The sequence below is a fragment of the Plasmodium falciparum genome (genome assembly GCF_000002765.6).
Source record: "Plasmodium falciparum 3D7 genome assembly, chromosome: 14".
NCBI classification, from domain to species: Eukaryota; Apicomplexa; class Aconoidasida; order Haemosporida; family Plasmodiidae; genus Plasmodium; species Plasmodium falciparum.
Genome location: NC_037283.1, coordinates 2,689,395 through 2,706,286, shown reverse-complemented (window position 1 = coordinate 2,706,286; position 16,892 = coordinate 2,689,395). Strand labels below are relative to the sequence as shown.

The window sequence follows — 16,892 nt, the reverse complement described above, 5'->3', positions numbered from 1 at the left end:
ATAATAATAACTAAAATAATGAAACATATATATAAGTGAAAGGATGCTTGCTTTATTTTCTTTTAACAGGGAAATACAAGCATCAGAAGAACTATAGATATATTATTATAATATAATATAATATAATATTTTATTCAAATATTATATTTATATTTATAAAGATATTATTTTTTTTCATTGTGTTTTCATATTTTTTTATACTTTTTTTTTTGCTTGTGTTTTTTATAAGGCTAAATTTCATACCTGTTTATTTATAACTTACATATTTTTTATATACATTTTTGTAAATATGAATTTGTATGTATAATTTTATATGTATTTTCTTATATGTATTAATATATATATATATATATATATATATATTGTATATATAGGTATGTATTATTCTATGGAAATTTTTCTATATACACAATTATTTAAAGCTTATTCATATATATCTATATATATAGCACATTTATATTTATAAGATTTCCTTAATTTTATTTTTTGCAATTGCACTCAAGGAATGAATACATATATTATATATATATATATATATTTATATATTTATATGTGCAAAAAATAAAATAAAAAATAATAAAAAAAAATAAAATAAAAAAAAATATAAAAAAAAAGAAAAGAAAAGAAAAGAAATATATATATATTTTATATATATAATGGATAAATTAAAAAAAAAAAAAAAAAAAAAAAAAAAAAAATTAAATAAAATAAAATAAAATAAAATAATTAAAATATGTTCTGATAATTTTCTATATATATCTTTTATTATTTATTATCCTATGTTTACTTTTTTATGGTATCTACATAATAATGAAATAAATATAATTAAATAATTTTCCAATATACATAAAGTATTTAACATAAAAACTTTATATAATTTCATATTATAATTTTTTTTATTATTTCATTTTTTACGATATATAATAAAATTTAATATATATTCTGTTAAAATATTTTATTCTTTATTATCTTTTATTGCCGTATTTTATAATTAAAACCTTCTATATTATATATATATATATATATATATATATATATATATATATTTATTTATATATATGTATATTTATTTACATATATATAAATACACACACACACACCTTATAATTATTACTATATATATTACAATATATTAATCAATTTATAAGGTCTATTAAAAAAATAAAAATAAAATATATATATATATATATATATATATATATATATATATATATAACATATAAATTTATATTTATTCTAGTATATATATAAATTTTTATGTACACAAGAATATGTATATATATTATATACATATGTCTATATTATTTATTATTCGAATATTAAGTATTTTATATTGATACAGAAATTTAACATATAATTAATTTATTTACATAATTTTTTTATTATTGTATTATTTTTACAATATATTTTTCATAATAAAGAAATGCATTTATAGAAGAATGTGTGTACATGTTATTATGTATTCAATAATTATTTATAAGTGTTATTCTTTTTTTTTTTTTATTTATTTAATATTATTTACCCATATTGTTTTGAACATATTAAGTTGAAAAGACTATATTGTTCTTAACATTTTAAGGTAAATAATAAATTAAGTTAAAAACGGTAAGGTATATATATATATACATATATAATATAACATACATTTTATTATATTTTAGTATATTATTTTTTTCATATATGAGAGCAAAATACATGGAATATAAATAATTATGTTTATATTATTATGCAAGAAAATATTCTTATTTTATTGATATTTTCTTTCTTATATATTTTATTAAAAGGAATACCATATATATATAATTAAAAAATTCAAAACATAAAAGTATAAACTCTAGATATATATTAAAATTTTCCTATTTTTATAATTATTTCATTCTAACATATATAGACACATAATTAATATATATATTTTGTAGGAATTCAAAATTGATATATTTGAAGATATATATAAATGTATATATTTACTTATGTGTTATATTGAAGAATTGTATTTATATATAAAATTTTGTAGTAGTATTATATTTACCATATAATTTTGAGCATATATATATATTATAATATAATATACATATATTCGCATGAATATATAAATTTTTTTTTTTTTTTTTTTTTTTTTTCTTTATATTATATTTATTTATTTGCCGTTCTAATGGAATTAGAATTGTCTTATATTTAAAAATATAGAGATCCAATATATACATATATATATATATTATATATTATAATACTATCAAATGAAAAGGGGACGTAGAAAAGTTGATGGAGATGGCAATTGTCCATCTAATGGAATGGCATCTAGCCAAAGGAACGATAATTCCAATAAAAATATCGTTCGGAAAATATATGTAATTGAGGATGATAATACTGACAGTGAAGATAAGAAAATATGTAAAAACAGACGTTTGGATTTACATAATTCAAGTTCTAGAGAAAGCAAAGACATGAAATTATCTGAAGAACCTAGACACATAAATGAAAAATGTATAAATGATAATAACAAAATAAACAATAACAATCCAGAAAAAGATATAATTGATCTAAGTGATTCGTCTAATGATATGAAACATAAAAATAATAATAATAATAATAATAATAAGAGCCATACTAAAAATAATATATTTTTCCAAACAAACAATCCAGATACTTCTTATAAGATAAAAAAGGATTCTACAACGAAACAAGAAAATACAAGTTCTTCATTACATGATGTAAGCATTAATGATAATCACAATGAAGTAAATAACGAAAATGTATTAGTAGGGGGAAATGATTCAATTAACAATGGCAATTATATTAATAAGAAAACAAATAATTTACAAAATGTTAAAAATACTACTAATTCTAAAAGGAAAAAATATAATTCAAATAATACTATGCCAACGAAAAAGTATAATAATACTCATCAAGACAATAATATTACTGAAAATAGAGAAAAGGAAAATACATCATCCATCTATGATAATACGTGCAATAAGAATAATACGGTACATATTTCTAGAGGAAAAAAGAATAAAAGCAGTATATCGATACATCCTATGAGATTAAGAAATAGTACTGTAAGCAACTGCAAGAAAGAAAATTCACAAGGTGATGAAGAAAAAGAAAATGAAAACAATATACCAAATAAAAGACAGACAAGAAATATTGGAAAGATAAATGTTCATATAGAAAAAGAAGAAAGAGGAAATCAAGAAAATATTCAACAAAATGATTCTGTAATAAATAATAATATCATAGAAAATAAAACGGATGACAAAAAACCAAATATTGCAAATAAAAAAAGTATTCAAAAACGTACAAACAAAAGAATGAATGTAGAAACATTTGATATATGTGCAGAACAAAATGGAAATTCTAAAAAAAATAATAGTACCCTTGTTAATACTAATCCAAATGATTTGTATGATGATATAAATGTGAAAACTGATTGTGATTGGAAGAAATATTATTTATCAAATGTAATTAGCTTTTTGAATTGTAAATATGTGGACTTAAATAATTACCTTTTGTCAATGAAATACAAAAGTGTTAAGAATATTGATATACTTGATTATATACATACAAAATATTATGATAACCTAAAATATATATATTTTGATTTGCATTTAGAAAAAAATAGCAGTAAAATATCATCTGGAGATTTATATGTTATTTTAAATCCCATACTTAATGTAACATATTATTCTAAGATGATTGATTATTGTATGTCGTGTATTCCATCAAATTGTCGTCGTCGAATAACTAGGAAAAGATTTTTTAATTCTAATGCAACTCTTACTGATAATTCTAATATTAATTCTATTAGAACTGATAATTGGTATACAACTCATTATAGAAATATTCATGAATCAGAAATATTTGATTATCAATGGTCTATACCTACCGAGCCAAAGGGTTCATTTTACAGAACGGTTAATGCTTATAGAATTAATAGATATTTTATGTACCGTAATACCTTAGTAGCAAGGACCATAAATTTAAATGCTACTAATAACGTAAGTGTTTTTTATACCATTAATAAGATTTCTTACGAATATAATATAAAAATATCTTTTGATAATTTTTGGAATATTGCCGATCCTGAAAATAACTATGTATATTATTATTATTTTGATTTTGATACTAACCAATATTATACATATAAAATAACTAAAATTGGACGTTCTGGAAATTCCAATCTAATTAAAGAATTCTTAATCAAAATGAAACCTACATTTTGGTGTTTACAAGATATTATAATTTATAGTAGCTTAATATTTCATTCCACATATATGAGATATGAAAAAATGATACATTTTGTTACATTTCATGATTATTTACAATTATTTGTACAAGAACATTTGAAACAGTTCTTGGAACTTTTTGACGCTCTTCAGGAACCTATACCAAAAAAATTTCTTCGTAAAATTAAAATATATAGGAGATTGGAATTTTCACTAATTTTTACTCTATGTGAAACAAGAAAAAAACTCCATGCATATAGTTCTATTACTCGTCGAATTGACTCATTCTTATCAGATTATGCTTTCTTTTCTGAAAGTCAAAAATTCCGATTTATATATCATTTTTATAGTGTTAGATTATTAGGAGTTAGTCCATCTGATTTATATATGAAAACTAATAAATTTTTATCTATGTATGATGCATATGTAAGGAAAAATGAACGAAATGCAGATAGGATACCAATCATGTTTAATAAATTTGGTATACTACTTGAAGCACTTATTTATAAATGTATTCAATATGATATTATAAATACCGATATAAGAAATAATAAAAATGAAGCAAAAAATACCCAAAATGTTGGAAATGACGGAAATGCTGCAAATTTTGTAAAATCAGGAAATGTTAAAAATGCTGCAAATTTTGTAAAATCTGGAAATGTTAAAAACGCTTCAAATTTTGTAAAATCTGGAAATGTTAAAAATGCTGCAAATTTTGTAAAATCTGGAAATGTTAAAAACGCTTCAAATTTTGTAAAATCTGGAAATGTTAAAAACGCTGCAAATTTTGTAAAATCAGGAAATGTTAAAAACGCTGCAAATTTTGTAAAATCGGAAAATGTTGGAAATTCTAGAAATGCTGAAATTCATGAAAGTAATAGTCCTAATCACAATGGGGATAAAAATGTAGATCCCTCTGATAACGTTACAGGAACAAAACAAGATGAAAATGAAACAAAAAATGTAATGCAAATTAGTAATATTTTATCTAATTGTATATTAAGCGAAATAATTTCAAATATGGAAACAATGAAGTTTCCTAATAAATATTATCCATGGGATAATAAAAATGTATTTGAACCATTTTTAGAATTATTATGTATATGTAAGGATTTAAGTTGTACAAATACAATGTGTTATAGATCCTTAATTAGATATATTAATGTTTTCATTCAAAATACTATATTAAGAATATTTGTTTTAAGAAATTACAAATTTATAGATAAAACGCGTATTGATTATTTCAAAATACATATGTTATTAAAATTAATCTGTACCTTTACCCCTTGTTATAATTCTCGAATTGTCAAAATATCTTGCTTCTTTATGATTTTCATAATTATGAATAAGAAAATAAATCGATATAAACAAGATTATACAACGGATTGGGACAATCCCGATTTTGAAAAATTAAAAGAAAAATATTACCCAAGCAGTGATCCAAAAAAAGAAGGATTGTCAAAACCAAATCACATGTATGGAGTCCCAATAGAGGTCCTACGTTTTTTTATACCACACTATAAACAATGTAGACCAGAAGATTTTATATACTGTCCTGGATATAAACCCTATGAAAATGACTATTATAATGTAGATGGTACCGTTCGTATTATTCGTGATCATATGAGATATAGTTTTTATGTTGAGAATATTTGTTCAAAGAAGATGCGTCACAAGAGAAGAAACATAAGCGCATTTAATAAAATTTTATATAAGAATTTTAAATCAATCAAAAAACAATTTACTATGTTTCATCGTCCAAACATGTTAAATTTATCTTATGATTGGGATTCATTCCAAAAAGATATTATGGTATTAGTAAACCAAATATTAACCTCTTACGAATGGCATGGACATGGAGCTTTTGAATCATTCGTAAGTATATGGAGATTTAAGAAAAGATATTCTAAGTCCTATACATCTACTAAAAGTGTTGAGGAAAATTTTAGAAATATAGAAGAAGACTTAGCTGATTTAGATGAAGATTCAACAGAAAATATTAATGAACCTAATCATTTAGATGGTCAAAATAATAAAAACAATAGAAAAACTAATAATGATAATACATTGAAACAAAATCATCGAAAATCTAGGGGCACATCTGTACAAGGACGCAAAAATAAAATAAATCGGGGATCAAAAGGCAAACATAATTCTATAAATATTCCAAAAGATAGAAAGACGAACATAATGTCACAAATTAATAAATTCATATTTAATAAAAAAGATATTAAAATAAAATGTGAAGAAAGTAGTAGTTCAAATTATGAAGAGGGAAATAGTTCGAGTAATGAAGAAAATAATATATCAACTGATAAAAATATAAGTAATACAAATAATAAAAATGGAGTTTCATTATATGATAATTCAAAGGTTTATTTGAAAGGAGATTATAAATTTAGCAAACAGTTTCATAAGTACATACACAAGAACCTTTTAGATAATGTCGATAAAACAGATAGAACAATTAATATTATATCAAAATTCTTCGGTGGTGTGAATAAGTCCAATAACGTGAATAATATTAATAGTGTAAATAAGGAGAATAACATGAATAAGGTGAATGCTGTACATAAGATAAATGCTGTGGATAAGGTAAATGCTGTGAATAAGGTAAATTCTGTCAATAAGCTAAATGTTGTGAATAAGACGAATGTTCTGAGTAAGTTGAATGCTGTGTATAAGGTGAATTCTGTACATAAGATGAATGCTGTGAATAAGGTAAATGCTGTAAATAAGGTGAATGCTGTGAATAAGGTAAATGTCGTGAATAAGAAGGATATTCTGAATAAGTTGAATGCTTTGTATAAGATGAATGCTGTGTATAAAATGAATGCTTTGAATAAGGTGAGTGCTGTGAATAAGGTGAGTGCTGTGAATAAGATGGGTGCTGTGAATAAGGTGTGTGCTGTAAATAGGGTGAATGGAGTAAACAAGGTGAATGAGGTGAATGAGGTGAATGAAGTGAATATGGTAAATGAAGTAAATGAGTTAAATGAGGTGAATAATGTCAATGCAGTGAATGAAGTGAATAGTGTGAACGAGGTTAATGAAATGAATGAGGTGAATAAGGTGAATGAGCTAAATGAGGTGAATGAAGTGAATAATGTCAATGAGGTGAATAATGTGAATGAGATGAATAATGTGAATGAGATGAATAATATGAATGAGATGAATAATGTCAATGTAGTGAATGAAGTGAATAATGTCAATGAGGTGAATAATGTGAATGAGATGAATAATGTGAATGAGATGAATAATATGAATGAGATGAATAATGTCAATGTAGTGAATGAAGTGAATAATGTAAATGAGATGAATAATACGAATGAGCTAAATGAGGTGAATGAAGTGAATAATGTGAATGAGGTGAATGATGTCAATGTAGTGAACGAAGTGAATAATGTAAATGAGATGAATAATATGAATGAGCTAAATGAGGTGAATGGGGTAAATGAAGTGCATAATACGAATGAGATAAATGAGATGAATAATGTCAATGTAGTGAATGAAGTGAATAATGTAAATGAGATGAATAATATGAATGAGCTAAATGAGGTGAATGAAGTGAATAATGTGAATGAGGTGAATGATGTCAATGTAGTGAACGAAGTGAATAATGTAAATGAGATGAATAATATGAATGAGCTAAATGAGGTGAATGAAGTGAATAATACGAATGAGATACATGAGATGAATAATATAAATGAGGTGAATAATACGAATGAGGTGAATAATACGAATGAGATATATGAGATGAATAATATGAATGATGTGAATAATACGAATGAGATAAATGTGGTGAATGCGGTTAATGAAGTGAATAAGGTGAATGATTCAAATAATTCAAATGATGCAAATGAAGGAAATAACGCAAATTATTCAAATGATTCAAGCAATACAAATAATAACACATCAAGCAGCACAAATAACTCAAATAATAATACATCGTGTAGTTCACAGAACACCACAACTAGCAGCGAAAATAATGATTCATTAGAAAATAAAAGAAATGAAGAAGATGAAGATGAAGAAGACGACCAAAAAGATACACAAAAAGAAAAAAACAATTTAGAACAGGAAGATATGAGTCCATACGAAGATAGAAATAAAAATGATGAAAAAAATATTAATGAACAAGATAAATTTCATTTATCAAATGATTTGGGAAAAATATATGATACATATAACCAAGGAGATGAAGTTGTTGTATCTAAGAATAAGGACAAATTAGAAAAGCATTTGAATGATTACAAGAGTTATTATTATTTATCTAAAGCAACACTCATGGACAAAATTGGAGAATCACAAAATAATAACAACTATAATGTATGTAATTCAAATGAACTTGGAACTAATGAATCCATAAAGACAAATTCTGATCAGAATGATAATGTAAAAGAAAAAAATGATTCCAACATATTTATGAATAATGATAATTATAATTCGTCTTATGATAATGTACATAATGATAATGATAATAATATGGTATTTAAAGATTCTTCAAGACAAGATAATATGGAGAAACAAAAAAGTGGAGAAAACAAGCAATATTTAAACAATTTCGATAATAATGGTAATGATAATGATAATGATAATGATGATAATAATGATAATGATAATAATAATAATAATAATATGAATAATCAATATAATTATCAAGAAAATAATATTAACACAAATTATAACATTTTGTACACTCCTTCTAATTGCCAAATCCAAAACAATTCATATATGAATACAAATGAAATGTACCAACCATTATATAATACATATCCTTCAAATGCTATTCAAGAAAATTCTACTATAAATAACAACATTATTAATGTATCACCTTACATGAATAACGACAACACCACTAATAACACCTTCATTTCTGGTATGAATTCTAATTTAAGTTCTAATATTTCCAATATTAATAATAACACATACTCATATGATTTATATAGTTCAATGAACAATAGTTATTTAAATAACGACATTCAAATAGGAAATAATGATATTAATTCAAACACATTGACAAATAATATTGTCATTAATAATTATGTAGGTAACCACCATATGCAAGATTCCTATGTAACACAAAACACAGAATATACTAATCAAATATCAAGCCAAACATGTCCCAATTTACAATATTATACACATTTCCCAAATCATATTACAAATAATAATTATTATAATGTTCAAAGTGGAATTAATGAAGTGCAAACACAAAGTATGTCCCAAGAAAATAATGTGTCCCATTCAAATGAAGAATATATGAATAATAATGCACCAAATAACAATGTGAACGTTTATAATACATATGAATATAATAATAATCAGAATAATAAAAATGAGAACATTAATGATACCAATTTTCTTAATGGTTCCAGTTGGAACAACAACATGATTAATATTTCTAATGTTCAGAATTCTGAAAACAATGAAATTTATTGTGATAACATCCAACCTAATGTAGATAACTCTAATAGAAATCAGAATTATGGAATTTCTATTGAAAATAATAATATCACAGATAACAACCTTAATGGAAGTAATAGAACTACAGGAAATAATACATATTTTAACAACAATTTTATGTATAATAGCCAGAACGACATATTTGCAGGACAGGGAAATAAAACACTTTTGGATAATAGCAACATTATAACAACTGGTATAACATCCAATGAATATGTGCCTAATACAAATTATGTAATAAATAACATGAATAATAATGTATATAATAGTTTAGAAAGTAATTATATTGGAAATATGAATAATGCGATGAATCAAATAGGAATGAATTCTAACAATGTTGCATATATGAATGACAATAACCTATCTAATAATAATAATGATAATAATAATGATTATGATAATGATAATAATAATAATAATAATTATTCATATGATAATAAAAACGATGATAATATATTAAATGGAATAAATCAAAAAGAATCTAATAATGTATGTGGTACATTAATGTCTGATAGCGATATGCAAAGAATAACATCAAATGTAGATTTCTATAATAATAACTCATCATCATTATATACAACAGCAGTTAGTGGATTAGAATTTAATAATAACAATTCGAATAATTTATATTTTAACAATAATTCCATAACAGGATGTAATATATTGAATAACAATGTAGAAAATAATAATAAAATAACTATATCTAATAATATGATACAAAACGAAATTTCAAACGAAACGAACAATAATAATTCTTTTAATTCCATGAATCAAAACAATAATTTTACCAACTTTATGAATATTAATAATTATCATGGAAATACAACTTTATTACCTCCACAACAAAACATACAAAATAATGATGTGCATCCTTCAAACAGTTATGGAAATATAAATATGATGAATAATAATAATTCACTATATTCTAATAATTCAAACTATTATGTAAATTCTATAACGAATGATGTCAATTATAGTATGATAAATAATTTCAATTCCTTTCATAATAATACAACTGAATATATGGTACCTCAAACAACGTATAATAATAGTCTTGGAGATAATGGGACAAGAACAACAACATATCCAAATGTAGGTTTAAACAACTTGAATGTTTATCAAAACATGTATAATGAAAATAATATGAATAATACAAATAATAACATTTTCCAAGAATATCCCAATAATATAATGCCTCCATATAATTTATCAAATAATATAGGGCATAATAGTTATTCATATACTGCATATAATTATACCAACGTTGTTTCAAACCTTAATAATAATATCGACATATCTACTAATATAGTGGATACGAATTTCAACATTAGCAATTCAAATAATTATAATGTTGAAGAACAAACACAAGAAATTGTAGTTGAATATAATAATAATACTGATACAAATTTTAATATATCTCAGCAAAATAATAATAATAATAATGATAATATTAATAATATTAATAATATGAATAATAATAATGATAATAATAATAATAGCCAAAAGAATAACCTCTCAGAAGTACAAGTTTCTAATATCAATACACCTTCATCGTATAATATAAGCGCAAGAAGGAGAAGAAGGATTGGAAATAATGGACCACCAAGTGCTGAAGAATTAAATAGATTACTTAATATACAACACTTGACCATACCAGAAATAGCTACTATTTATGGAGTTCACAGAACAACTATAGCAAGATGGTGTAATATAAGGAATATTACATCAAATTCTATGAATAATTCCCCTGGGAAAAGAAGAAAAAATGAAGATAACAAATGAAGTACATCTTCTAAATTCTCATGACGTTTCATATAGAAGAAATAATAAAAATATATAAAATATATGTATTGTTATCTCTATTATTTACATATAAATATGTCTTTTATTTATATTTTAGTTTTTATTTAACATATAACTATTATGTTAATATCACTTATATACCAATAGTAGTTTAAGTATATACATTATATCATAAGATATGTGTTAACAACATAAAAAAAAAAAAAAAAAAAAAAGAAAGAAAGAAAGAAAAAAAAATATATATATTTTTATTTTCTTTACACACCACATAATTTTTTTTTTTCTTCTTTTTTTTTTTTTTTTTTTTACAAATATATAGATTTTTTTCATATATATATTATTTATTATGGTATTCCACATATATACTATAACCTTACATAATAATTAAAATATTATGATATATTTCTATGCATAATATATTTATAATGGCATTCCACGTTTACCCTGTCATTATTTTATATATTAATAATAATTTTTTTTTTTTTTTTTTTGCATATACATTTCCCTATATACATAATTATAATTATTATGTTATACCATATTTTACATTATAATATTTACATATTATATATACATTCCATTTATGCTCTCATTATATGTATATAATTTTTTTCTATACCTACCGTAAATAAATTCTAATTAACTCACCACATAACTTAGACAAATATTATTCAATTATAGATTTAACATTTAAATGTTTTATTGATTTAAAAAATTAATAAAAATATAGGTATATATATATATATATATATTTTACATCAGGTTTTTTTTTAATAAAATCTTGTAAGAATTATTCTTATTAGTAAAATTGTAGAAAAACAAAAAAAAAAAAAAAAAAAAAAATGAAAAGGAAATAAAATAAAATAAAATAAAATAAAATAAAATAAAATGAAGTAAAAATAACTAAATGGTTTTAATAATGTTATATATGATAAATAAAATAATGATAATAAAAATTAAAATTAATAAATAAATAAATTTACAAAAGTATACAACTAACAATAACAATAACAAAAAAAAAAAAAGAAAAAAAAATAGAAAGAAAAAAAAAACAAAGGCAAAAAAATAATAGTGAATATAAATAATACAATCAAATATATAATAATTATATACAGAATATTTATTATTTAAAACAAATATTTATTTAACACATCTCAAAAAAAGAAAAAAGAAAAAACATATAATTTCTACTTATAAAATAATATGGATATATAATATATCATTTTTCATATAACTACAATTTTTATGAATATTTCATATATTCATTTTTTATATGATCAATAATAAAAACCCTTAAAGTTTTAAACAGTAGAAAAATAAAAAAATAAAAAAAAAAAGTTAATAAATCAATAGAATTTAATATATTTATATAAAAGAAATTAATTATATAGACATATATATCCAATTATATAATGATTCTTTAATGTACCAATACATTTTGTATATGTAATAAGACAGGACATTTTCATGGTGCGCCAAAATTTAATTCTCTCATTTTGGGTTGATTTCTTGGTGGTGTTGGTGGTCTTAACTCCGTCATTTTGGTATCCCTTGAAGAATAAATAAAAAAGAAAAAAAAATATATTTTATATATATATAATAAAAATATAATATAACTTATATGTTGTGAATATATATATTAATACATATTGATATATATTAATACATATCGATATATGGACATTTTTCTTCGTATTTTTTACCATGTATTAAAGAATCGCACTTCGTCTTTAGCTGGATAAATAAGTTTTGGAATTACAGTAAGATCTCTTCTAATAAATAATAAAGCTCCTGCATTTTTATGTGAATTACAATAATTTGTTGCTGAAAATAAGGTTATTAATTTTCCACCTGCAAATCGTTCAAAACCATCCATAACACATTCATGTGCTCTTATAATTAATTGAAGATCATTTTCTTCTAGAAATTTATGAACACGATCGGGTCCATATTTAACAATGTGACCTGTACCATCTGGGTCTCTTATATCATTAGGAATGGTTCCTAATATAGAATCATTATCAGTTGGATCAGACCATAATAAATCCGTAACTTTTTGTTCATTCAAATTTTGAGGAACTTGTGAAACTACGAGTGGTCTTTTCAATTGTGAAATATCAGAAATCTGATTAATGGATTTTCCAATTCCACCATGTACACATAAAATTTTATCTTCTACAATAGCACCTATTGGTAACCATTCAAAAACTTGATTTATTTGGTACCAACAAGAATCCTTATCTGTTACATCCTCTTTCAATCTTCTTTTACATTCCTCTTGGAATCCATAAAGACTATTAATAGCTACATCTTCATGATTCCCTCGAATTAAATGAATTTGTTTTGGATATTTACATTTTAACGCGAAAAGTAAACAAATAACTTCCAAACTGTTAGAACCTCTATCCACATAATCTCCTAAAAATAAATAATCATTTGAATCAATATCTCCTATTGCATTTAATTTTTCACCTAAATCTTCTTCTACTGGACATTTATATAATTGGAACATACGCATCAAATCATAATATTGACCGTGTATATCACCATATATTTTTATTGGGGCTCTTAGTTTTAATACCATATCTTCTTGCTTAAATATATCTATAACTATCGAACATAATACTGAAATATTAGCCCATGGTATAATAAATATTGATTCTGAATTATGGTTGTATTGTATTTCAAATTGTGTAATATTTGGATTTAATAATGTAGTAATAATTTTATCATAAACTGTATTCTTAAATTCACTTATATAATTTACAGGTGTACATAATACACCGTTATTGATTTTTCTACCTTCTTCTTCTAATTTGTCTATAGAAATCTTACGAACAAGAAAAGCAAAATCACTTCCATTCTCTTGAACAGCATGAGCGTGTGCTGATAACCTTATTTTATTCGACATTGGTCTGTTGGACAATCTAAAAACGGAAGAGTTAGATGAAGTATCAAACATATTTCTATAATGTGTATTTGGTACATTTGGCACATTTGGTACATTTTGTACATTTGGTACAATAGGCACATTTGCTAATGTATTACAAATACTAGCATTATTCTTCAAATCATAGAGTTCGTTCGATACATTAAATTGATTATTTGTAGATATATTATGTTGTTGTGTATTAATAACATCTTGACTATTTAAATTATAAGAATTTACATTTCTAAGGTCACTACTTGAGTGTTTCAAATTGTCATTAGTTAATTGTTTTTGTTTTAAAGATGACTGTTTAATACTTTTTTTCTTTTCAGAATCCAAAGAATTTAAGGATGATAAAAGATTGAAACATTCTAAACATTCTAATTCATTAGTGGGGTATTGTTGTGTTTGATGACTAAACCCACCAAAAGTATATATGGTATATTTGTAGACCCATGATGTGTGTCTAAATTTAGAAATGGACGGTAATGTAACCCATTCAATGGTTTCAGTATTATAAAGAGCTGTAGATAAAGGAACAGCACATCCGTTATCATTTCTACCACCTAAAATAAATATTTTGGATCCTATAAAAACAGATGTATGTTGATAACGAGCTTCTGGTGGACTTCCTTTTTTTATAGGAGCTTCTACCCAATCCCATCTTCCATCTCTATGTTGTCTTAATCCCCAGGTATCATCTAAAGATTTATTTTCTGCACTTCTACCACCAAATATAACAATCATACCACTAGCTGGTCCTTCTTTACACATATCTGCAGAATGATACACTCTTTGAGGTGGCACTTTACAAGTATTAGGAATAATAACACGAACCCATTCAAAAGGTGGCATTTCAACATGCATATACCATACATCATTTAATGTATTTTGCCCATCATTTCCTCCAAATACTATCAAATTTGGTTTACTATAAACCATTACATGTCCATATCTTCTCCCAGGAGTTACACCTTTTGTTGGTACTGTCATCCATGTATATTTTTGTTCCTTTCTTAAATCTAATATATACAAATCATCTAAAGATAAGGAACCACCACCGGTAGCTCCTCCATATATAACCAATTGTTGTTCATCCACGCAAGCAGCTGCATGGGCCGCTCTAGCAGATGGTGTATTCTCTGTTATTAACTTTTTCCATTTGTTTTGTGTTAAATCATATAAATATATATCATCTGTTATATTATATTTTCCTGCATCCCCAATAGCTCCGCCAAATATAGCAACTTTGTTATTACCTAAGTATGTAGCAGTGTGTCCAAAACGAGGAGCAGGAATGTCTCCTTTTTGTTTTTCTTTTCTACAAACACTTGTTTCTTTAAACGACCCATTATTCATTTGTCATACAAAAAAAAAAAAAAAATAATAAATAAATAAATAAAATAATATAAAATGGAATAATAATAATAATAATGATAAACGAAATATTATAAAATAAAAATAAATATACAATTATATATATATATATTTATATATACATACAAACAAAACAAATACAACTATATGTACATTATAAAAATATTTTTAAATGCTTTTTTCATGATAAAAAAAAGAAAAAAAAAACAAGAACAAAATGTAATAAAAAGTAATAAATTAAAGCTAATAATACGAAACAATAATATTTGTGTTTATATATAAATTTATTTATGTTGATAATAATATGCATGTTTTTTTATTGCTTATTTTATTTTATTTTTTTAAAAGAAAAATGTTGTAATATAATATAATATAATAATTTCAGCTTCTAGCTACATTTTATGAATATATATTTTACACAAAATAATTTTATTTAAAACAAATAATTAAAATGAAATAAAGTAAAATAGGAAGGCAAATAATTCATTATAAAATATACCCCAAATTAATTATATATTTATTACAATTTTACATAATACATACACATTTAAATATATTATTAAAATATATATATATTATTATATGTATAATATACACATATAAATACCTTATTACAATTATATATTTATAATATACACATATATATATATAATATATATATATATATATATATATATATATATATATATATATTTTATTTAATATATATAAACAATCATATATATTATTGTTTCTTTGTGTATAATATATAAAAATTAAATATTTCATATATAAACTTATTTTTACACATAACACAACAGAAACAATTAAAAAAAATATTCAATATATGTATTATATATGCATATATATATTATTTAATTTTTTTCTTTTTTTTTTTTTTAAGGATTATAAAAATTCGTATTTATAATAAATAAAATAAAATAAATTTATGTTACCAACATATAAACGCATATATATTATATGAAACATATTATATATAAAAAAAAAAAAAAAAAAAAAAAAAGTTAAATAGAAATTTTATGTTGTTAGCATACATTAATGAACATTTTGAAATTAAAGAAAAACTTTTTGACTTTTTAAATAATTTGTGT

General features: G+C 22.7%; 2 protein-coding genes across 2 annotated transcripts; one reads left to right on the top strand and one right to left on the bottom strand.

Moving 5' to 3' along the window:
• Window positions 1-2,237: 2,237 nt before the first annotated feature.
• On the top strand, window positions 2,238-11,474 carry PF3D7_1466200 (early gametocyte enriched phosphoprotein EGXP; the record flags this gene model as incomplete). The annotated part of the gene is made up of 1 exon (XM_001348769.1): window positions 2,238-11,474. One exon carries the CDS (start codon window positions 2,238-2,240, stop codon window positions 11,472-11,474), a length of 9,237 nt encoding a protein of 3,078 aa, XP_001348805.1.
• Window positions 11,475-12,960: 1,486 nt separating this feature from the next.
• Window positions 12,961-15,783, bottom strand: PF3D7_1466100 (protein phosphatase containing kelch-like domains; the record flags this gene model as incomplete). Its single annotated transcript, XM_001348768.1, has 2 exons — window positions 12,961-13,045; window positions 13,199-15,783. The coding sequence occupies 2 exons, from the start codon at window positions 15,781-15,783 to the stop codon at window positions 12,961-12,963; spliced, it is 2,670 nt and encodes an 889-aa protein (XP_001348804.1).
• Between the last annotated feature and the right edge of the window lie 1,109 nt (window positions 15,784-16,892).